At 49.7% G+C, this 23,334-nt stretch overlaps 1 protein-coding gene across 2 annotated transcripts in view; it reads left to right on the forward strand.

Annotated features, from left to right (window-relative positions):
• Positions 1-20,809, forward strand: part of ARL3 (ARF like GTPase 3) — a 32,532-nt gene extending 11,723 nt beyond the window's left edge. The window contains exons 4-6 of one of the 2 annotated variants that reach the window (XM_090056778.1): positions 8,009-8,059; positions 10,108-10,293; positions 17,364-20,809. In XM_090056778.1, the coding sequence (XP_089912904.1) occupies positions 8,009-8,059; positions 10,108-10,293; positions 17,364-17,411 (285 nt within the window). In that variant the 3' untranslated portion in view covers positions 17,412-20,809. The remainder of the gene's footprint in view (positions 1-8,008; positions 8,060-10,107; positions 10,294-17,363) is intronic. The other variant, XM_090056777.1, reaches the window with a different exon arrangement.
• Positions 20,810-23,334: the final 2,525 nt, after the last annotated feature.

The raw sequence follows: 23,334 nt of genomic DNA on the forward strand, positions 1-23,334 counted from the left end.
AATCCAAGGAAGAGGATCATGCCACCACTGCTGCAGAGCAGGGTGCAAACCCCGTGCCAATCCATGTAGATCTAACTGTGGGATAAAATTTCTTCCTGATCAAGGGTAGTGATTGGTCTGACCCCGAGCAGAGAGGCAAGACCCTCTAGCCTGGAACCTCCGGCCTTGGTCCCAGCAGGAGCATTAGCACAACCCAGTCAAAAATCCCCAGCCTGGCTGCAGCCAGCACCTAATATTTCTGAGGAAGGCAAAAACAAATGCTGACACCTGTAGCAATGCAAAATGAAAATCTTCCTTCTTGGCCCCATATGGTAACCTGCAAAGCCTGGACGCATAAGAAAAAAACAAACACCGTCTGTTCTCTGTGACCTGGGAACAGCAAGCAAAACTCCACACATCATGCCCCCCAAGTTTGAGTCAGCCAGGAAGGGAAATGGAAAGTCCAGCAAAGCTAGGAAATCTAACAGCCTTTTTTGGTCCCTAATGTTCAGGGATCCTGGTTTTCTTCGATTTTAAAAAATCCCCAATTTTTGGATTTAAAAAACCCCCAAAATCCACATTTTTACATGATCAAAATGAAACACCACTATATCTATCTCTCTATCGTGTTTTATTTTAATAATGGAAAAATGGGGATTTGGGGTTATTTTTTTTAAGATGAAAATTGGGGATTTTTTTTATCGGAGAAAACCCGGATCCTTGCTAATGATCATCTATAGAGGGACACTCAGGAAAGTGAATTCCAGTTAATTGAAGGCTGTACTTAAAAGTGGATTAGTTTAAATGGTATTAAACCCCTGTGTGGACAGATTTTCAGTCAGCTTGAATTCCATCTTCCAAATTGAAATAAAATAACTTGGAATAAATAACTTTAATTCTGAATAAGCATGTCCACACATGGCTGGAATACAGGCTGATTGACTGAAGTCACATTAAAAGGTAATCTGAATAATGTTTCCTGAGTGTATATAAGAATCAGTCTGTTCACCAGTCCTTTATATGAGGTACTGATTTGCTTTCCAATCATTAAGCCTCAGCTCTGCCTTATTGTCACTCCACCCAGATCAACACCCGCTCACCTGTTTGAGTTAGAGGCTGCGTTGTTTGAGATCTGGCTAAAACCAGATGGTAGTGAGGCAGGTGAAGTGGGGAGGGGAGAGGGCTCTAGCAGAGAGCATACAGCTCTTAACACCTGTCATTTATCAATGGCCTAGCATTTCCGGCTGTAATTCCTGGCTCTGTAACACACCATCCTGGCACTTGAGATGAGCTGAGATGCTCTAGAGGACAATCTGCAAATGCAGGCCTTGGCCATCTTGTATTTTTCTATTGTCTGGCACTGTTTGTTCCATTGGTCTGTCCAGAGGTCATTGGTGAGGGCTCAGCTCACGCTGGAGAAATAGATTCACCTGAATGCTAGGTCATTGCTTTCATCACCATTTTCCACATGGGAAAACTGAAGCAGAGAGGTGGAAAGCAGCCTGCCAGTGTACACACAGCATGCCTTGCATCGATCTAAGCTCTTCAGGACCATCGATTTGTTCTGTGGTCATACAGTGTCTAGAGATCACAGTCAGCGATTGGGACTTCTAGGAGCTACCACAGTACAAAATAAAAAGCCAGCAGTGTGGCTAGAAAGAGACCCTGCAACCTTATTTCTCTCTGCTGCACTGGAACTGCTGAACTACACCATCTTTCAGCGTAACACGCTAAAGAGCTGCACGCCTCAGCATCTGTGTAATGCACAGGGGACACGGCAGGCAGCGTTCCAATACAAAGGTTTCTCTGCATCAGATGATTCATGTTTTAAACACGGGCTGGGGGGTTGGGGTTAAGCTGAGGAGGCATTATAGGAAAGGCAGGGTGCTATGTTACATGACCACAGCAGAGTCTCAGCCACTTGCCTTCCTGAAGAAGAACCACACAAGAGAGGTGACAAGGGGAGGGAGACATAAGGCTGATGGAAAAGGGGGTCTCTTCTTCACTGAAGGGTTTGAACCAACTTAGATAGTCTCCTCCCACCAAGGCAGTGGGCGCACAGAACACAGCCTTGGTGCAATACGATCATGCAGGGCTCAGCTGTGGTTCTGCATGTGGAGAGCAAGTGCTAGGCACTCAGACATAAGTCAGCCTTGCAAAGCAGCAACCAGGAGCTACATCCAACACTCGATGTCTGTAAGAGGCAATGCACTGCAAGGGCAAGGCTGCCAAGGCCAAGTCACAGGCCTTCAAATCCTCTGGTTTTCTTCTGTCCACCTCGTAGCAGTGGCTTAACACCCACTCTTCCTACAACCGAAGGGAGGGGGGGACCCTGTCTTCCTCAGCCAGAACAGTGCAAGGCCTTTGGCAGGGGTAGCACAGGAATGGGCAGAGGGGAAGTGGCCAGTGGGAGTTTGACATCAGCTGGCTAGGACTGGGTTTAGCAGCAGTGGCGCAGTGGGCACTGTGTCATACACTGCAGACTGAGTAGTGGTGTCATTCCCAGACCAAGGTGGTGCTCAGCACACACATGGCTGGGAGAAGACAAAATGAATGCACGCAGCTTCCTCCCAGTCACCTGCTCAGGGGTTTACCTGGGAGACGCACTGCTGAGCAGGACTTTGTGCATGGCACGGCCTCATCACCAACACCCACATCTGCCATCAGCAGGGAGGGTGTAGCCCCCTTGCTCCAGCCCTGGATTTGAGCCTCCTCCTTTAGCAGAGCACCTAAAAATGCAGGGAAAATGCCATTCTTAGCTGTGCAGATACAGCCCCGACATTGCTGATTTAAACTGCAGACTTGTGCTACAGAGTCCACATCCTCCGTTACAGGAACCAGGGAGCACGGAGGCGAGATGAGGTGCTGTTCCCAAGAGACCTGCCCCAGCTCCATCCTGACCAAGGGGGAGGGTCCTCCAAAAGTCTTTATAAAGCCCGAAGTGATTGCGCCCTTCAGTCAGTGCAGGTGTGTTTGAATGGGAGCTCACTCTGTGCCACACACCTGGGCACTTGGAAGCCTCCCCAGTGCAAATAAGGTGTGTGTATCTGGGTGATTGCACATTCAGGCATGCACCTGCAGCTCTTTGGCTCGTTGTCTGGGTGGGAAGAAGGCACTCTGCATGTGCTTGTTGCCTTTGCCTCATGCTACACAACATGGCGTTTCCCTGCAGCACTGCTGTGTCAGACATTAATCTGGTCAGATCTCTGCAGCTGGGCTGGGGGGAGCTGCAGGAGAAAGGCCTGGTGATTCAGCAAGGGGCACTCTTCCTTCTGAGCCCTGAAAAACTGTTCTCCACTGCTGCAGAAGGCAACATGAAACAACAGCTGTAAATTGCAACCAAGCAGGCTTAGGATTAGATCTCAGGAATAATTTCCTTCCTGTCAGAGCAGTGAGGCAGTAGAATGGACCCCCAGGGAAGTGGAGCAGTCCCCTTCGTTGGAGGTGTTTAAGAGGAGGCTAGATTAGCACTGGACAGGGATGATTTAGGCAGCATCTTGCATTTGTGCAAGGGGTTGGATCAGGTGACTAGAATCCTGTGATGCCCCAGCGTGGCAAGAGGGGCTGTGCTGGTGCTGAGTGCTGGGCCTGGGTGAGGGGCAAAGCTTAGTTCACTACATGTCGTCACTAAACAGCCAACGGCAGGTTTTGCTGGTGCATTTTGGCTTGGCCAAATCGAAGCTCGGGAGATGACATCGTGTCCTGGATTCTAGTCATCTCCACTTCTTGTCCTAACGACACCAAAGCTCAGCTCTTCCACCTCTGGGCAAGTGCACTTACACCAATGTAGGGGCATCCTGTTTGGCAGGCATGCCACAAATTAGCCCTGCACCCTCCCCAAGTGCCATGCCTATCTCCTTCCCCTGCCTTATCTACTGCTTTGCTTCCTGTTCCTTAGTCTGTGCTCCCTGCCTTATCTCCTGCTCTGCCTTCTGCTTCCTGCCCTGTCTGCTTTTGTGCTCCCTCCCTGATCTGTCATGTGCCACACACGTGCCGCTTGTGCCAAGGATTGACCACCCCTAACTTACACCATCCCTTACCAACATGCAGCATCCCTGTCACAGAAGGACCTGGAAACCTGAGGCAGTAAAGCAGCGGTTCTCAAGCTTTTAGACTCGAGCCATCCCTTAGAAAATGCCGGCTCTTAGTTTTGGCTTGCTTTTGACTATAGAAAAATAATAAATAGAGCAGTTCTACAGAGAACTCAGAAAGCCCGCAACTGGACAGAGTGTTTTTAACGCTACAGATTCCTATTTGCAATCTTGCTGGTTTATTGTGAGAATCAGGTTTGCACATCTAATAGTGCTACATTGCACAGCACCCTTAAAAGGATCTCAAGAACTAGAGAAGGTCCAGAGAAGGGCAGCAAGGATGATGAGGGCTCTGGAGGGGCTACCACATGAGGAGAGACTGATGAGTCCAATGTGCAGTTTAGCAACGAGACACTTGAAGGGGAACATGAGAAGGGTTTGCAAAATACTCAGTGGTGAAGAGGAAGTCAGTAGGGATTTATTCTTTACTCTCTCTCACCAGACAAGAAATGGGGGGTCACAACATGGAAGTAGGAGGCAGTAAGTTTGAAACCAACACCAGGACGTGATTTTTCACTCAGCGTGGCATTCAAGGGTGGAGCTCATCGCCACCAGCTGTGGTGGAAGCTGAGTGTTCAGCCAGATTCACAAGGGATTGGACACATTCTTGGATGAAAGGGGCATCAGTAGCGATCAAGCATGAAGGGAGGGATACAGCCTCTTTAAACTTAACCTTAAATGCTGGAGGAAGCAAGTGAGAGAGGAACAGTGGAGAAAACAACTGTGGTCAGACCCAGGTTACTCTCTCTTTCAGCATCCATTCTTTGCCACTGTGGGACACAAAAGGCTGCGTAAGATGGATCCATGGCCTGACACAGTAAATGGCAGTTCTTACGCGTTAGGGCACCCCTGGGTGCCGCAGCCCCCTGTTTGAGTCATTGCAGGCGAGAGAAGATGTCTGCACAAGAGGGCCAGTCCAACCTTTAATAAACACTGACGTTCAGAATTCCCTTTTTTCACCGTTCTCAATCTAAATTAGCCTGGAAGGGCCGAGTCTCCTGCCAAGACTGCCAGAAGGAACGCCATTTATCTTGGCATTGGTTGGGTGCTGTGGGCATCTATTCCCTGGAAACCAGCCTGCTTCCACGGAAGCCACTGCACAGCTGTCAAATAACATCCTAGCAATTTCCAGTCATTACTGATTGGGAAGCACTGCAGGTCTCCTCAGCCAGCCAGCCCACACGCCCTCTCCCGTGCTTCCCTTTCTTTCAGGGTATGGACAGACAGCACATTTACACTGGTGGCATTCAACCTGTTTAAAAAATGAAGAGGGCAGATGGCATCAACTCCTAAACCAGGGGAGCTTTGCTCCTGAAGGGACCAGGGTAAAAGTTCATTGATATCAGTTACATTGGTGTAGGTGTTGCGTATCCACTTCCATGCCAGGATAAGCTGTTTGCTTCTTTGCCAAAAACCAGAAGATACCATAATAGCTGCCCATGATGTGTTGCTACCCCAGGATAACCACACATGCCTCTGTACCTGATCTCAGCATCATTTACAGGGTTTTGCGTACAAAACATATAAATTACACTGGGATATGCCTATCATCAGTCCATGCCATCATTTATTCACCTACCTACCTACCCATGACCTGTGAGTCTTTCAGCTTTCTCTTGTGTGCCCGTGACTGGATCACATTGATATGAGTCAGCACAATCCCTCCTGCATTATACAGCAGGCAAACCCAGAGGCTCCACCTTTATTGAACCCTCCTGATTATTTAAAATGATTCTGCAGCTTTAAGTGCATTAGCAATAAAGACGGCGCAGTCCAGACGGAGGGGAGGAGCTGTCTGTACTAAATGAATATCCAGCAAATTTCATCCTTCTCTGGTACTGCTGCTTCACCTGCACCCAGGGATTTCCATACCAAGCTCTGAGTTTTTCCAGGGAGGAAATCAGCAAATTCAGTGCTAGAGAAAGGTGCTAAATTGACCAACCTTGTCCAAAAAAACAGGTACAACACAGGGGGGCATTTCCACACGTGCATTTACGCTGGCTTAAATTTACTGTGCAGTAAGTGGGAATAGGCCAGCGTCTACACGTGCAGGCATTAAAATGCTTTAACACCGTGTGTGGACTGATTTGGGACTAAAGCTAGTCACAAGTCAGTCCATACCCACAGGGTTACTACTGTGCAGTAAGACAGCTATAGTGCATTACTGTGCAGTTACTAATCGGGCATAAATTTGATACTTGCATGATGCAGGTATCAAATTTATGCTCAAATCAGCATATGTCGCCATATTTACCGTGCAATATGGGCGTGCATGTGTAGACACGTGCCCATACTGCACAGTAATTTTGGTTACTGGGTAGTAAATGCATATGCGTAGATGCGCCCAGGCAGTAGCAGTGCAAACTTCACTTCTGCTGTTCCTTGCTGAAGTGTCCCAGCCCTGCCCTGCCCTGGAAAGGCATGCAACCCCCATGACAGTTAGCCCTTCATCTGACAGCTACTCCCTTTGTTGTGGTGGATCATCTGAAGGTGGAGACCTGGCTGCCAGGAGGCAGCATGTTTTCCTGGGCTGAATTTAGAGTTGGAAAATGATCTGAATCCTGATCCTGCCACCAGCTCCTTTTCTGACACTAGCATGTCGCAGCCTGTTCTCCCCAGCTGTAATGCAGCTCCCCTTCCTTTTTTGAGCAGTTGAGAGAATTAGCTGATGGTTGCACAGTGCATGAAATGTGTGCATCTCTAAGCATAAGGGATGTTATTTGGAACTGGTTTCGATTCATTTGATAGACTAGCTCTGTATAGTTCAATGCTTTCCAGATGTCTTCTCATTAGTAAGCTAAGGAAATACAGACTAGATGAAACTACTGTGAGGGGAATGTTAACTGGTTGGGTCATCGTGCTGTACAAGTAGTCATCAATGGCTCAGTGTCTACTTGGGAGGAGGTATCAAACAAAGTTCCCTAAGGGCCTGTCCTGGGTATAGTACTGTTTAATATATCTTCATTGACAATTTGGAAGATAGGATTGGGTGCACACTTGGCAAATTTACGATGACGCCAAGCTGGGTGGAGTTGCAGGCACTCCAGAGGGTTAGGATTCAGAATGATCTCAGTAAACCCAAAAAAGTTACAAAAATTCATTAAATAAAATTCAACAGGGACAAGTGCAAAGAACAATCGCGTGCACAAATACAGACTGGGGAAGGAGGTTGCAGTACTACAGAAAATGACCTGCAGGTTATAGGGGACTGTAAGCTGAATGTGAACCAACGGTGTGTTCTTGTTGCAAAATAGCGTACTACGCTGCAGTAATAGAAATGTCACTTGCAAGTCAAGGGAAAATGATTCTTCTGCACTGTTTGGCACTGGCGAGACCCTACCTACAGTACTGTGTCCAGTTTTGGGTACCTCACTTCCAAAAATACATGGACAAAGTCTAGCAGAGAGCAGCAAATATGATTAGAGGTTGGAGAAATATGACTTATGTGGGAAGGCTGAAAGAACTAGAATTATTGATGCTGGAGAAGAGAAGAATGAATGGGCTACGGGGAGTGAGTTTGATAACAGTCTTCAAATACCTGAAGCATAGCTATAAAAAGGAGGGTGATAGACTGTTTTCTCTGGCCACAGAGGACAGGACAAGGAGCAATGGTCTTAAATTGCTCCAAGGAAAATTCAGATTGGATGTTAGACTTTTATCACTACGAGGGTGGTTAAGCATTGGAACAGATTACCTAGAGAAGTAGTGCAGTGTCCTTCCTTGGAAAATTAAGAGCAGGTTAGACAAATACTTGCCTAGGTTGGTTTAGTCCTTCAGTTGGGGTTGGACTAGATTACCTCTTGAGGGCTCTTCCAGCCATACTACTCCTATAAATTAAGTAACAACACCCTTGCCCCTCACATCGTTTCTGGACCATGACAGCTACAACATCAATCTTCCTCTTCTGTAAATTAATAACCTCCCCTGCATCTTTACAGATCTATGTCATTGACAGCGCAGATAGAAAGAGGTTTGAAGAAACGGGTCAGGTATGTAACCTCTGTCCAACTCTTTGATGTTATATCATGTTTCTTATGCAAGTTAGAAAGATGCTTTGGTGGTTTGTGGTAAAGACTTACATTTCCTGGGGGGCTCTCCCTTCAGCTTACTTTGCTTTGGTACACAAAGCACAAATCGCTTTGGTAGGTGAGAAATAAGGGAAATAAGGAGTCTTATTCCCTCATATTAGTTTTTTTTTGAAAACCCACACCTCTTAAAGGCCTTTGAGCCTTGCCAGAACAGGACCTCAAGGAATCTCATTTTGTTCTCTAAAAAGTTTAAAAAGAAATCACATTGACTCGATCATCTCTGGAGCACAACTGAAAAGAAATGGCAAGGACTCTGTAAGTGAGGCTGGCTGGGAAACATGAATTCCAGCGTGTGAACAATTTTGAGGTTTCCTAATTTGTCTGTGTTCCAAAGAGAACCCAGCCGAGGCCTCTCTGAATCGCTTGAGACAGGCAGACCAACCTCACCCACTGCCCAGCCCAGAATAGCCAGATCTCAGTGGTTGAGGCGTCTTTCTGTGATGTGGTAGGCTTAGATTTAAGTGCCTGGCTCAGAGTAAGTGCTTGAACCTGACTTTCCCATCTCCACCCGGCTCTTGGCTGCTCTGGGGAGTCTCTCTCTCTGTCTCTTCTGTTGGAGCTGCTCCACTTCACATAAATAATTATTCCTCAGGCCAAAGAGAGGAAGACTAGTTCTAGCATAGGAAAGTGAGGGCACTCGCCTAAGCCAGGCAGGCCAGGAATTGAAACATGGGGTGCTCATACCCCCAGTGTATGCCCTCACTCAGTTTGGCCAAATTGATTCATCCCCACAAAAAGTTCCAGTTTTGATGAATCAGCCTCTTCAGCCAGAAAAGAAAAAAACACATTTTGTCAAAAAATTCCCAGCCAGCTCTATTTATATCTTGATTCTGTTTTGCCCTGGTTTCCAAACCAAGCAAGCAGATTGCTTTTGTGGGCTAGAATCTGATTTGTGATGCAGCATGGTCTCTGCTACTGCATTCATTGAACCCAAAGGTTTCACGGTAACGCCATGTTCGTAAAAGATGCTAGGCTAGTATCCATGGAAAGTAAAGCCCCAGCAATGAGACAAGTACTTCAGGGAAATTATACCTCTGTGTAGGTCCCCCCCAACAATTCACCATGGTCCAGAAGCTTGATACACCCTGCATCAGTCATTCAGATCTCAGCTTCTTTATCAAGACTGCTGTGTGTGGTGCACCAGCTGTGTTAGCTTGGTCACAAGATCAGATGCTTATTAAAAAGTGAAATGGGATTGCCTGCTCCGAGTTCAGATTAAGCCGTTGCCCAGCTTCCAGGCATTCAGGTCTAATAGCTGTGGATTCACGGTACATCCAGACCCCACCCTAGGAGCAGCAGACTGCTTTCAGTTGCAAGCCAGTCAACCCCAAGATCCCACGCAACATTGTGCCATGCACGTAGGACTACAGTCTGGCCAATAAAACCGCTCCCGGCCTGGCCTGCAGCTATTCCCTTCCTTTAATAGGTATCAGCTTACTTTTGGAAGGGAGATTCTTACATCTGAAGCAGGGTTTCCTGATTTGAATCGCAGTTCAGAAAACTTGGGACAAAAACCAAAGCTCATTACTAGCATCATCATAAATCTATTAGGGTGAGAACCACCTGGTTTCTAGGACATGAGTCAGACTAACTCCAGGCAGACTCTTAGAGACAGCCAATTTACATGGGGTTTTTGCTGCATCATCAGTCTTGGTCTCCAGGGAGCAGGGATTGGCAAAGCACAGAGTTTTAGCCTGTAAACCAGCAGCTAATTTCAGACTAAGCTGAATCCTTTCGTAACCTGTAATTGAAAAGAACTTGCTTGTGGACCTCAGGCCCCTGTGATTGCAGACACTCTTGCTATTTGGTAAGGAGATCTGGGCTTTGCTGAAACGCTGCCTCCTAACATTTGCCCTAAATATAATTCTAATTAGAGACAACCTCTGGTGGTGGAAGGGTTTGGGTTTTTTTCACTTCCCTTCCCCCTAACTCCCTTTTAAATGATACAGGAGCTGGCCGAGCTCTTGGATGAGGAAAAGCTCAGTGGAGTCCCCGTGCTCATATTTGCTAACAAGCAGGATTTGCTTACGGCTGCCCCTGCTTCCGAGATCGCCGAGGGACTGAACCTGCACACAATCCGCGACAGAGTCTGGCAGATCCAATCGTGTTCGGCCCTCACGGGAGAGGGTGTGCAGGTGAGGGGATAGGGCGGGCCTTCCATCGTGCCTTACGGTCTGTCTGTAGGGGGTTATTGAAGAGAACCCAGGTGGTGTCTCTGGCCCAGTCTACAGCGCAAGAGCTACCAGCTGGCAGGTACCACGCAGGTAAAAGCAGCACGACATGGCTGAAACTGTCAACAAGGCTGTATTGCATTCAGGAATCAAGGCTGAACTGCATTTTTAATGAGGTCGGGTGCTATAACCACCTCCCCAGTCCTGCCACACGGTAGCTTGTACTGCAAACAGGACCTGCGCCAATTCAGTTGCACTCTCAAGGCTTTGTGCCTTAGCAAAATACATGCAGTGTCATGACCCAAGTGCTCTGGAGGATGCTTGCCCCCAACAGAACACAACCTTCCTGATGGAGCCAAAAGAAACAGACTCAGGAAAATACTGGTCTTCATCTCACATTCGGTCAAAGCTTGTTTCTGTGGCATAGACTGGACAGTGCCCTTCTGAGGGCTGGGGTTTGTTCGGCTAAGTCAGAAATTCAACCACCTTTGCAACCAACCTAGTGAAACATTGCAGGCCTGAAATCTTTATTGTGAAGCGGTGCTGTTCCAGGACAGCATAACATCATGCTATCACTATAGGCAGGGTGATGATTTTTTGCCTTTCAATGCCTGTTATTCAAGCATGAGCTACTCTTGAAGGAGCAAGGCGCAAAAAAGGAACGTGGGCTTGTATTTCAGATGTTTAAATGGATCTTTGGTCACCTTCTCCCACTCCCCTGGCTTATACCCACTTTATACTGCTCCGAGTCAGTCTTCCTTTCTCCACGCACACTCCCCCCCTACTCCCTCATCTGGGAAATAACAGCCAAGGAATGCACAAGGAGGGGAGAGGACAAAGTGCTCCAAAATTAGGAGTTTCATCTTGAAGCCTTAGTTGAGAAATGTTTCCCTCCCAATCCAGTCTAGAATTGCCTGCCTGCTTCCACACTGTGTGCTGTTTCTCAGGCTTTCCAGTTAACAAGCAATGCATCTGTATCTAACTAACACAGCGAACGCCCCCGTCTAACACAATCTAGCCTCAAAGTAAAATCTACTCCCATGCTTCTTCCCAGATAGCAGACGACAGCAGCCAAGGCATTAAGTATCTGCAGACCGAGGCGTTTTGTTCATCACCATCATCAAAGTCAAATAGCATTCCACTTCGTCACCCCCATCTGCTCTTACCCTAAAAGATGGTGGTTTATTACAGCAGTGTTTGTCCGGCAGGGGCTGGCAAAGCAGAAACTGCTTGTAGCTCCTTGAGCAGATAGCCACTCCCATTGCAAATGAACCCAAGCATTTCAATTTCCCAGCAATCCAGCCTGCATCACAGCCAGCCGAGCTCTTTTCTCGGCCAGGGAACTTTCTGATCAGAGACATTTCGGGCCATGGCAAAACTATGGCGAGAATTTTCTCTCACCATTAGCATAGGAAGAGATCATTTATCCAGGATTAGCCTCTGGGCTTTGAAAGCAAAGAGCATAACATCCTTGAACAATAACTTGTTTAAAGGCCAGGATTAAAAAAAGAGAACAGGAACATTTCCCAACCTTTTCCCAACACTGCTCCAAGGCAAACTGTACTTTCAGTCCCCTTACTCTGCTGTAAGAACCTCTCAGAAAATCCAGAGCTTAGCCACAGAAAAATAGAGAGAGGTAGGTAGGCATGTAAATGAGAATGCGACAAGCCAAGAATCATCAGATCCTTGGAATGAAAGCAAAAGAACGAGGGTATGAACCATTGCTGCCAGGAGGCCGCAGCACCCAGGGGTGAACCGCACAGATGGGGCCAGTGGATTGGGTTAAGAAGAGAGATGGTCTTCTGCGAAGAGTACAGACAGGACCTGAATTTAGAGGGAGCGAGTTTTGCAGGGGCTGCAAGGAAGAACAACGAGCAAGGATAAATAACGGCAATAAACGAAGGAGAAATAGTTTGAAGGTCATTTAATTAGTTTAGCTGATAGCACCATAATGTATAGAGTTGGGTAGTTAAGACTGGGGATTTCAAGGTTAATGAGATTAGATTATGGTTAATAGAATGATATAAATTTAGAGAATTTAACTATTACTTGAAATAGGTTATTTAATAAAAATGTTAATCAAGGAGGGAATCCACCTTGTCTTCTCATCCTTTAGCATAAACCTTTTGGGACTGGAGAACTTCCTGAGAAAGGTCCAAACAGTGGCGGCTGGGTTGAATGGAGCGCCCCGTGTTATCCTCCTGAAACCCCAAAACAGCTTGTTTTTTCTTCTGAAGAACAAGCATCATCAGTTCCTCGCCCTCTTCCCCAAGCTGTAGCTCGGTCATCCATTTAATTAATCAGACTTTATGGCAATATTGAAAGAGTGGGATCTCCAGTGCACTGGAACTGAATTTGAAGGAGGCTCACACTTCAGTCTAATCTCTTAATTCAGGGCTAGTTAGGAAAGGAAAAGAAACAGATGTCCCTAGCAGTCTGGACTCCATCTCACGGTCTGGAGTAAAGGTTTGCAGTTTGGACAGTGGTGTTCGGTTTGACATACCATGGACAATGAATCAGAATAGTAGACACTGTGGAGTAAGTGAACTGAGGCACAGATTGAGGGGATAATTGATCCTGGTGACAGATACAAGAGAAGGGCAAGGGAATTGTTGCCTCGCAGCCATCCTTTGTTGGGGTTTGGACTCTCTTGGGGATTGCATTTTGACGCTGTGCATCTAACAGCAGGTGAAAATTGTATGCCCCGTGTTATGTTGCCCCATCAAAGCTACACCAGGAAAAAGTGAGGGCGTTCTGGAAAGCAGCCATGGGTATTTCACTGTGCCACTTTTGCTTTGGTTGGGCTTGTTCAATAAGGACCCTGGATATTTGACATGATTCAAGGTGTCGGGCCAACCTACACAGCACGGTTTGCTGTGTTGCGTGAACAAAAGCAAGCTGTGTTACTGCCCTACAAAGGCTTGGGCTAAAAGCCCCACGGTGGGTCCTTTTAAGTTGCCTGTATCTGACATAACGTCCCTTCCGAGGCCTTGTAAAGCAGGAGGTAATTCGAGCAGCCCTGAAACAGCTCTAGCTTGATTGGCCCCTAAAGATTACGGGAGGTGGAAAGATGGCTTGTAGCCACCTTTGCCTGCCTCCTTTTCTCAGCTGCCCTGAACTCTCAGCCGGCGCAGCCTGCGCTACGTGAATGCTATGGCCAGGACCCATCACACAGGCAAGACCAGCATTGCTGTTAAACAGCCCCCCAACAGCACAACGTAGCTAACCAGCCTGAACGGCAGCTTAGCAAACCAGCGATCATCCATATTTTAATCACATTAGCCACTGACTCAAAATGCATCGAGTCCCCCTTTGAATAACAGCAACTGTAAGAGAGCAGGCAGTCAGCAGCTGGGGTAAGAGGCTGTGGTTCGACGTTAGGAGCAGAGTCTTGCCTCATTTGGAGGCAAGGAGGAGAATCACTGCAGCTATGTCAGAAATACAGGACACCAGGGGTCTAAAGGGAGATGTCCATCTGGCAGCAGTCTGGACATTTTGCTTTGGGGTTTTTTTTAAGGGCCAGTGTGCTGGCAGAAGCAGCAAGGGGACGACAGGAGCGAAGGGTTCAGAGATAAAAGCTGAACCTGCTGGAGATGGAGTTTTGAATCCTCTGGGCCAATACAGGATGATGTAAAGGGGTTAAACCTCGCTGCCCTTTATTTCGTGACTGGGGGGGCAGAAGTTTGTAGCCTCACCTGCACGACAAACTAAATCAGGGCAGCTTAAATCAGAAGGGTTTTATGGGGAGGAAGGGACCCATCTGCTTGTGTTCAGTCATCTGGCTTGGCGGTTAAAACTAAGGAGCAGGTAACACAGAGTTTGGAGCAATTGGGGTGCAGGTGGGGGTTGGTTAATCCCAACCTGCACCTGCCCCTGCTACTCTATCCTCTCCCAGCATGCCCCCCACCACGGCACCCCACGATATTCCAGCATCTGGTCTGTCCTCAGCACAGAGCCACCAGACACGGCGTTCAGCAGTTCCCATCACTGTCGTTTGCCCTCATGACCAATATATAGGATTTGAACTCAGCTGTCCAGAAGGGGGAAAATCCTGGGTTTTCAGTTAACCCTGCCGTTACCCGAACTCTCTCTAGCAACAGAGAGAATCAGATCCAAAAGGGAGTCTAAATCTCTTCTTGGCCAAGGGTTTGCACTTAATATCTCCTTGAGCTTGGCATGCTAATGCTGCACTCACGCTCATCCTTCAAATAACCGCTCACGGTAAATCACGCCGCTTCTGAACACAGCAGTGCGAGGGCATTTATTATTTATGCTTTGTATCGCGTAGTCGCACAGACCCAAACAGTCCGTTTCGCAAGGAGCCGTTGTTTAAATATGCAGAGGCAAGAAAGCATAAAGACAAACAGAGGCAGGGACACGGTTCGTTGCTAAACCTGCCGCGGGTTCGGCCCCGTCTTCTAGACCTGCCTCTTTCCTCTCCTCACCCTGCTCCTTCCCCTGCTGATGGAGGGCCTTCTCCCCCTTGCACTTCTCCACGGAGCGCAGCGCATCGCAGATCTGACCCCCGCCATCGTCCTGTGCCTCTGCCTCCCGTTGGATTTCCCCATCTGCAAAATATCCTCAGCTGCTGCTTGCCTGAGGGACGCCATCCACAATGAAGCTGCCTTAGAAGCGTAACCATGCCCTTATAGTAGGTGGCCACTAGCCAGTTACTCTACTCTCGTGTCTGACAGCGCTAACACTGTCTTTTCTTCGTCGTCTCCCCCTCGCTGCCAACGAACTAGATATTGAACATGGTTTTCTTGCGAATTAACTCATGCCCGAGAACGGTTTTAAAGCCGTTCCTGCTTCCGAAGTGAGGTGACCCAATTCCACATCTTGAGCCCGTCTGGAGTTCACCTTTCTTCTCTCGTAGTGCATTGTCATTCTTTTGCCCTCGTTATACGCTTGATGCAGCCAGGCTCCCAGCCATGGTAAATCCCATCATAAACTCTGCTTTATGACCCTCGCCTCTCCGGTAGTAAAAATGGCTTGCCTTTCCCCTTCCCCAGCTCCCTAATGGCAGCGGGCGGAGTTTTAATCACTGTAAATTCAGGTTCTGGTCAGATTAGCTGGGAGATAGGATGCGTGTTTGTTGTTTTGCAGTGATGTATTGTTTATGGGATTACTGCACTGAATAGCAGAGGGTGTCAGCTGATATTTATTGCTTTAAGCTGTCTCAGCTGTTCTCGTTCAGCAAATAAACCTACATTCAAAATGAATGAGGGGCTCTGCCTGCCTTGTATGCCATAATGTGTGCAAATGTGATTATTGCTTCAGAGGCAGGGGAAACGGGAATCTTTTTTTTTTTTTTTAACCTCTTTGCAAGCGAACCGCACAGATCTCTAAAGAGGGCTGTGGAGCCAGGGCCTCACCGTTGCGCCTTCCAACCCCACGGCAAACCTGCAGCTGCCCCTACGCAGTGAATCCTTCTCTAAGAGCACCAAGCTTCAAATCCCGCTACCGATCACTGAAAGCATTGTGCGTTTTACACGCAGGTTAGCTGTGCCGTTGGAAAGCTGGAACACAAAGCTGTGGGGCCTTTGAATGAGTCTACCGTACAACTTTCCCCCCTCCCCCTGCTTTTGCTCCTAGGATTTCAGGCCATTTGTTTTGCGCTGCAGCACTAAATACAAATTGAGAGACCCCACCGGAGGGTAGATCTAGAGATATTATTAGAGGTGTGCGTGTGTCTTCATTGTAAACTGATGTGGCTTGGTTGCTTGGCTTGGTTTTTTTACTATAATGTTGCAACAAGGGTCAGTTTGGCTCGTGACTGATCCCCAGCCGAAGAGCTGTCCAGGGACGCTGCTGTTTTCAGGCCGGATCCTCCGTCTGCTCTCAGTTATGCCCAGGGGATTCCTGCTCTTATTCAGCTTGTTAGCCATTAGGTACATAAGGGCTACCATCTTTCCGGCCGAGGGCTAGAGCAGACTGCACAGAACCGATCGGTTCTTTTCCAGTCTCCAAAAGCAGGGGTCGTTGCTTTGTGCCAAGAGGCGCCAGGTCTCGGGGCTGTTCCTCTGTGCTGGCGCGAGGAGCAAGAGACCAGGAATTCAAGCCCCACCCTGCGCTCGGACAGCGGAGGGTGATTAATAGGTGGCTCAAACAGCCCATAGGGCTGTGTTTTGAAGATCTAACAGCATAGCAAGCCAGGGAGACAACTTACGCTCTCTGGGTGGGGCCCTCTGCTCTCTTGCAGCGGCTCCCAGCTCACGTCTGCTTTGCTCGGAAATCCAGAGGGTCCTGCCTGGGACAGCGCCACTGGAGACCGCTGTCCCACAGGGCCAGGCCGCGTGATTGTTTAGACAGTGCACGAGTCTGAGGAGAAGGTGCTCTCGTAGCTGGGTTTATTTGCAGGACTAGTGAGCCAGCAGCTGCCTTTCAGCAGGGCGCTGTATTCCTGGACCCTCCTTTCCTGGCCACCCAGCCCTCCCACCATGCCTGCAGGATGGAGAAGAGTTACCACTCCCATGCCATAGACGGGGAAGCGATTGAGCCCAGGTCCTTCGATAGCCCCAGTATTAGAAAACCTCAGCAGGGCAAGGGGCCAGCTCTGCTATAGGGCCAGACACGGAGGTGCATGCACTAAGTGACCTGCCAGAGGCCACAGAGCAGGGGTTAAGCCCAGGTCCCCGTGCCCCAGCCGGCACCTTGGCCATCTGTCTGCCCCTCTTTCCTTGGGAACAGGCATGCAGAAGGATGAAGGCACTGGCCCAAGGTTACACAAACTGTATGTAGCTGCACATCCTTTATCTGCCTCTGTAGCTCAACTGCCTAGCGGTCCTTCCTCTAAGGAGTCGCATCCCAACACTTCTCTTCCCCTGCCCTGCTGTAGCCGTGCTCGGACAGCATCCAGCGGCCAAAGAGACTGTAACAATTGACACCAAGTGTTTTAGGGACTGAACGTGGAGGACCCCAGTAGCTGTTTGCACAGTGATACGGACGGGAGTGGGGGGGTAGGTAGGTTGCCAGACCCCCTTTTCTCCATGCCCAACTAACGCTGCCTTTCTGTGTCTGCGTTCTGTCCGAAGGACGGCATGAACTGGGTCTGCAAAAACGTCAACGCCAAGAAGAAATAAAATAAAGCGCAGCAAGTTGCGTGGACGCCGGAGGAGCTGCGGGAGGCACAAGTCTGTCCTGAAAACACTAATTTGCTGCTTTCTGACCAAATGTTTTTCCATCTGTGCACGGCTACAGCTGTTAAAAGGGAACCACAGTTAAACCGATTGCTGGATTTGGAACTCGACGTGCTCTTTAGCCTATTCTTTTGCCCAATAAAGGAATTGCAATTCTCCATCCCCACCCCCCCGCCCCTCCCCCGTGCATAAATAGTATTAAATGTCTGATTAGAAAATGAGTTCTTGACCAGAAGCAAGGCTGCGATTCAGTTTAGGGCAGGCCGGTGGGTTCAGGGGAGGGGGCTGCTTTCTAGGGGCTGAGATAAGGACACACCTCCGTGCGCTCACAGGTGCTGCAATCACTCAAGGCTTTCTCAGGTGTCAGCGAGAGCTTTTCCCAGCGACAGATGAGTTGCTGTGTTACCATGCGGTTAGCTAACAGGTAGATGCCGAGGCATTGCATGTAACACAGGTAGAAGTCATGCACAATCTGCTGTGCCCTATAGCCATAACCGGGGACTTCTCTCTTAACAAGGCCCAGCCGCAGGGTGCTCCCCCGGACTCCCAGAGGTGGGAAAGGAGCACAAAACCCATGCCTGTGACCATTTAAAGAGGAGGAAGAGAAGCAGGGGTGGCATTTCTCTCAGCCAAACCAGAAGGCAGCGTTTCCCCTAGAGCTGGCAGGAACTTGTGCAGCCAACTTGAGCGTAGCAGCAGGTTGCTCTGCTTGTGAAATTAGTCCTGGTGTCATGCAAGCCCTTCTGGTCTTCCAGTGCCCTCCAGGTGACCGCAGCGAAGCACAATTCATGCCCTCCTTGTATTCTGCAAAGATAGAGCTTGTAGATGTGGCCCCGGCTTTCCTCCGTAAATCTGTACAACGCGTTCTCTGGCCTCCTCTGATGTCCTTCTTTCATGTCCAGAGCTGTTCTGGGCGTGCCTCGCCGTGGGGACTTGGTGCGCTAGCAAGCAGGCAGGAATGCCAGCCTAAAACCTCCCTGCGCAGAGGCATGCGTCAGAGGAAACGAGATCCAGAGAGGGTGGGGAGCAAGCATCTTTCACCCCAAGTCACTGGTTCTGATCCGGCCCCGGCTGGCGATGACTCGGTCGTTAGCACTCGGGAGCAGCTCCCTCCCAGAGAGATGGGTTCTGGCTCAGGTTGCGGGGCAGTCAACCGCCATGATGGGCAGCTTTGCAGTCTGAACATAGGGGGTCAGAGATGGAGCAGGGTGGTAGGGACTGCTCTGCCCCCTTCTCTCCAGAGAGCAGATGGACGGGCAGATTAGGAAAAATGTCGCCCTGTCTGCATCGCCAGGCTAGTATGTTAGGCAGCATCTGCTGCCGTCTCCAACCCTGAAGAAGGGCACACGCGGGAGGCAGAGAGAGCTGGTTTCAAGGGAGAAAAAATGGAGGAAAAACACGGGCTCGAGTCAGTTGTTAAGCAAGAGCTAAGGATGCCAGGCGGCCATGCCAGCTTTGTGTGGGGTGAGCAAAGAGCCATAAGCTGCACAGATCCATTGAAATCAGGTCGCTCGGTAACTTTGCAGCTGCATTAGCTTCTCTGGACCCCAGGAATATTGGCGGCGTATGTTTCCGGGGGCTAATCCTCTGGGAGGAGAAACGTAGGGCAGCGCATGTCTGCGCAGTTGCTTCCTGGCTGTTCCTGCCCCTGCTCGGTGCGAGCCCCGGAAGCAATCGCAGCTCTTACAAAGACAAACTTTGTGTTGGGGCAGAGCCTCAAAGCCCATAGCTCCTGCTGCGCTGTAGGTGCCCGGCCTCCGAAACACTTTCCTACCCTTTCCCTTCAGCATGAACGAGTTCCCACGACTGCCCATGGCCAGGTAGGTCCCTGCTGGGGCAGGAGAGGTTCAGGGTGGGCTCCTCCTTGCTCTTTGATCATGTTTGTGGAGCAGAAAACTCATTTGCTAACTCCCTCCACGGGGGAGCTGAGAACACGCATCGCTGTTTGCTGTTTGCATGCGAAGAGCTCACCCTTGCCGTTCGCCTGCCTTGGGCACACTGGGAGGTTGCTCCTGTAACCCCAGCTGGGAGCGAAGGAGTGACTTGTTGGCCATAGAGACTAGAAATGGCTCGCTGGGCTGTTAGACTTGCCTGCTTGTTGGAGGTCCCCTTGCAGCTAAAGCCACTGGGCTAGTGTGGTTAAGAGGCACCACTCTCCGTAGCCGGTGGCACACAGCAGAGTGATGAAGCTGGTATCTTTGATCCCAACCCATGCGACCAGGTCCCTATTTCTCGCTGGGCTGACCGGGGACACCAAGTAGCGCCCCTGCCCTCGTCCCAGCAGCGCGGCCCACCCGCAGCCCGCTGCGGAGGTCGGGCTGCGTCCTTCTCGCTCTGCTCTCCCCGCTCCGGAGCGAGGCGAGAGAGAGACGAGGCCTCTCGCAGAGATGGGCAGAGGTGATGGATTCACAGATTGCGTGGCCGGCAGGGATCGTTATGTTCGTCTCATCTGACCTCCCGCGTAACACGGGCCATTAAATTCCACCCAGTAACTCCTGCATCCAGCCTCCCGACTTGGGCTTGGGCCAGGGCATCTCTGTCGGCCCACCGCCGATGCAAGTGTTGTAACCACAGCCCTTGGGAAGTGGCTCTGGGAGTTAGTTACGGTGCCCCCGGTGCCCGCTGCAACACGCGCCCGCTGAAAACACCCATGCAACAAGCAGGCACCCGCGCTCCAGGCCGAATTGGTCTCACTTCGGTTTCGAGCCAGCGGCCCTTGTGCTGCTGTTGTCTGGTAGCGGCTCTTTGCCATCTCGGCCTCGGTCCTTGGAGGGGAAAGCAGAGCTCAGGGAGGGGCTAGGTTTGGCTTCCCCTCCCACCTCCAGTAGACAGCACGGCCTAGCGATTCGAGAGCTGGGCTTCTCTTCCTGCCTCTGATGCTGCACCTAGGCAGACGTGGGCGGCTTTTTTCATATAGCTCCTTCCCCCCCAGTTAGACCCAGTCTCTCCACCTGGGTCCTGGGTAATGGCACAGCACCGGCTGGAGAAAGTCTCATTCGTTTCCCATTTTCCAACCAGGTCCTTTGCATTTTTTTGTACGCTTCCTCGCTGCTGCGGCTCACTCTGCTTGGATCGTTCTCCGCTGTATCTAGGCTGTAGCACCTCACTCTGGATCACGCCTTCGTGCACTAGGGCACCGTACAAACCAGGGGCACTCCCCGAAGAACACCCCAACCCTGCTGTCCCCCTCCCACGTCAGCAGACAGTCTGACCCACCCAGTTCGGGGTTTATGTTCCTTGTTTGAATTGGACCAACGGGGGGATGCAATAGTCAGTCCTGTTCCTCGGTGTGTAGATGTCTCTGTCAAAAACAAAATAAACTCCAATTTAGTAGAAACACACGTCTTGGTTTGGAGAGTGCATTTCGTCTGGGGCTCGCGTTGAATCTTTACGTTGTGGCCAGTCCAGTCAAAGCCTTTGCATTTAAAGCCAACCAAACCAGTGGTTCTCTGCCTCCTTAGACTCAAGGCCCCTCTCGGAAAATGCCAGCTCTTCGCCTTCACTGCTTTCTTACCTACAGGAAAAAAAAAGAGGGGGACAAATTCTTCTGTTGCAAAGATTGGGAAGACACAGACCCCGGCAAGGCAGAGCTGTTCTGGCACGCCGCGTTCCCATTCGAAATCGCCGGGCTTATCTTGGGAATCACACGTAGGTGTTTGCACATCTAAGGGTGCTAGCGTTGTGTGGCACCCTGAGAAGGGTCTCGTGGCATCCTGGTCGAGAACCACTGGCATGAAAGTTGCAGCACTCCAGCCCTGTCGGCTCACGTCGGGGGTGCGAGTAGGAGCAGTCAACCTTTTTTTAAACCAAAAGCCAGTTTTTCAAAGGAGGGAAAAACCATCCTTATCCAAAGGTGTTGGTTCTAGCCATGTTGGCCTAAGGACTGGAGAAGGGTGTTTGTGCCCAAAGGCTTGCAAAGAATAATTTTTCCACCTATTGAGTTGGTCTAATAAAAGATATCACATGTATTCAAAAAACCTTGTCTGACCTTATCCAAAAACATTCTTCCTGGGCCCAAACGAACGGTGAATTTTGGGGGGCAGGCTTTTTTCCTCCTTTCTTGGAAAAGACATGCTTTGTTTTGTTTGTTTTTTTAAAGGCTTTCATTTGAAAAACGCGATCAAAATGGTGAAAACGCTCACTATCACTTTGGAGAGCAATCGATAGAAGCAGCTCTCTTGGGGGCAGCGGGAACAAAGAAACACGTACAGTTTTCGGTTTGAGTCTGTGAAAACACATCCGCGGGTTTTGGGGAAGCTTTCTGGGTTTTTCAACCCGTTCTACACGTTTGTATTGCCTCGCCCTGCAAACCAAACAAGCAAAAGCAAAAAAACCCGAGGAGCGAGAGACAAGTACTTGGAGCCCTGTAAACCGACAAGACCTTTCCTCCATGCTCAGGACAGCTGCCAGGCTGTCAGACCCATTGGAAACAAATGCTCTAGATAGTCACACTTCATTATTTTCTTTTTACGGTCCAGTTTTCACTGATCCTGGATATTTTTAAAGCAAACTAGGAAATACTTTCACCTCTCATTGCCTAATGGATTGGATGCGAAGAACATTTCTTTGGCAAGTGAACGCCCCGGGAAGTTGTTTGACGTGTCACAACATTATAGATCGGTTCCCCCCCGCCTTTAGAGCTCAGCATTTTCCCCTGCCTGCTGCTATTTACAGTAGGGCTCGATATAATTTACGACCGGTCTGCGTGTGACCTTGCGTTTGTCTGGGAGAGTTAACCACAGCTTCCCTGCGTGCAGACACGTTGCTTTACATTTATGGGATGAATTTAGGGCTCCGGAAAGGAGAAGGAGTTGAAGGCAGTGGAGAAAGGGGCGGGGGAGCCTCAGGCTGAAGGAGAAATAAAAGCAAGTTTTCCCACTGCCATTTAGTTAACACGTCTCTGATGTTTCGGGCGCAAATTAGGTAGGGCCTCGAAGAGCACAAAGAAAGCCTTGGGGGCTCTTGAGGTGGACATCCTCCCCTTCTACCTCCAACCCCAAAGCCACTCAGCGAGACCCCCTGGGTCTGGCACGTTTGTCAGCAGCAAGCATCCATTCAAATCCATCCCAACAGCTTCATCCAACTGAGCTGTTGGGCTGCCACGCCAACCAAGTAATTGCAATTAAGACTTTTTTTTATTTTCAAAGTGGAATCAGGCTCACGGAGGCTTCGCATTGGCTTGCCGCTAAATCACAGTTTAGGGCCCAGTTGGCTGCGAGTGGCGTTGTTGTGTATGGGCTTTGGGGTTTTTTTTTTTACATTGCAATCTGTTCAGTTATTTCCTTTTCCAGCACTGGGAGAAAGCCGACAGCGGATCAGGCTGCAGAAGTCTTGCGCTGCCGCAGTAGCGTGTGTGAGCGTGCACATGCAGGCGTGTGTGCGTGCATGTACACACTCGCCCTCGCCCCCACCTTCCTAACTTGTCTGTTGCCCTCCTTTCAAATGGAAAAAATATCCAACCCCTCCAGAGTCGTCCTGGGAACCGGGTCTGCTTGCGAAGCCCCGCGACGGCACAACTAGCAGCGCGGACGCTGATGCCAAATGGTAACACAACAGCAAGACGGGCTGTGTCTGTCGCAGGGGCGAGCAACCTGTGGCACGGGGCAGAAGAAGCGACACGAGCAGCTTCTGTGGGTGACGTGCGGTACAGGGACAGATACGGCAGGAAGCAGAGAGCCAAGCAGCAAACTGGGCAGGGAGCAGAAAGCCGAGCAGCAGATCCAGCTGGACGGCAGAGTGGACGTACCCGCGATGCCGGGGGTTGCACACCTCCACAGCAATCACTGCGTTGTAGAAACACAAGCAGGACTTTACCAGGAGGGACTCAATCACAAAAATCATAGAAAACGGGGGTGTGAAGGGACCT

The sequence above is a fragment of the Crocodylus siamensis genome, chromosome 7 (assembly GCF_052110815.1).
Source record: "Crocodylus siamensis isolate JL-2025a chromosome 7, ASM5211081v1, whole genome shotgun sequence".
Classification (NCBI taxonomy): domain Eukaryota; kingdom Metazoa; phylum Chordata; order Crocodylia; family Crocodylidae; genus Crocodylus; species Crocodylus siamensis.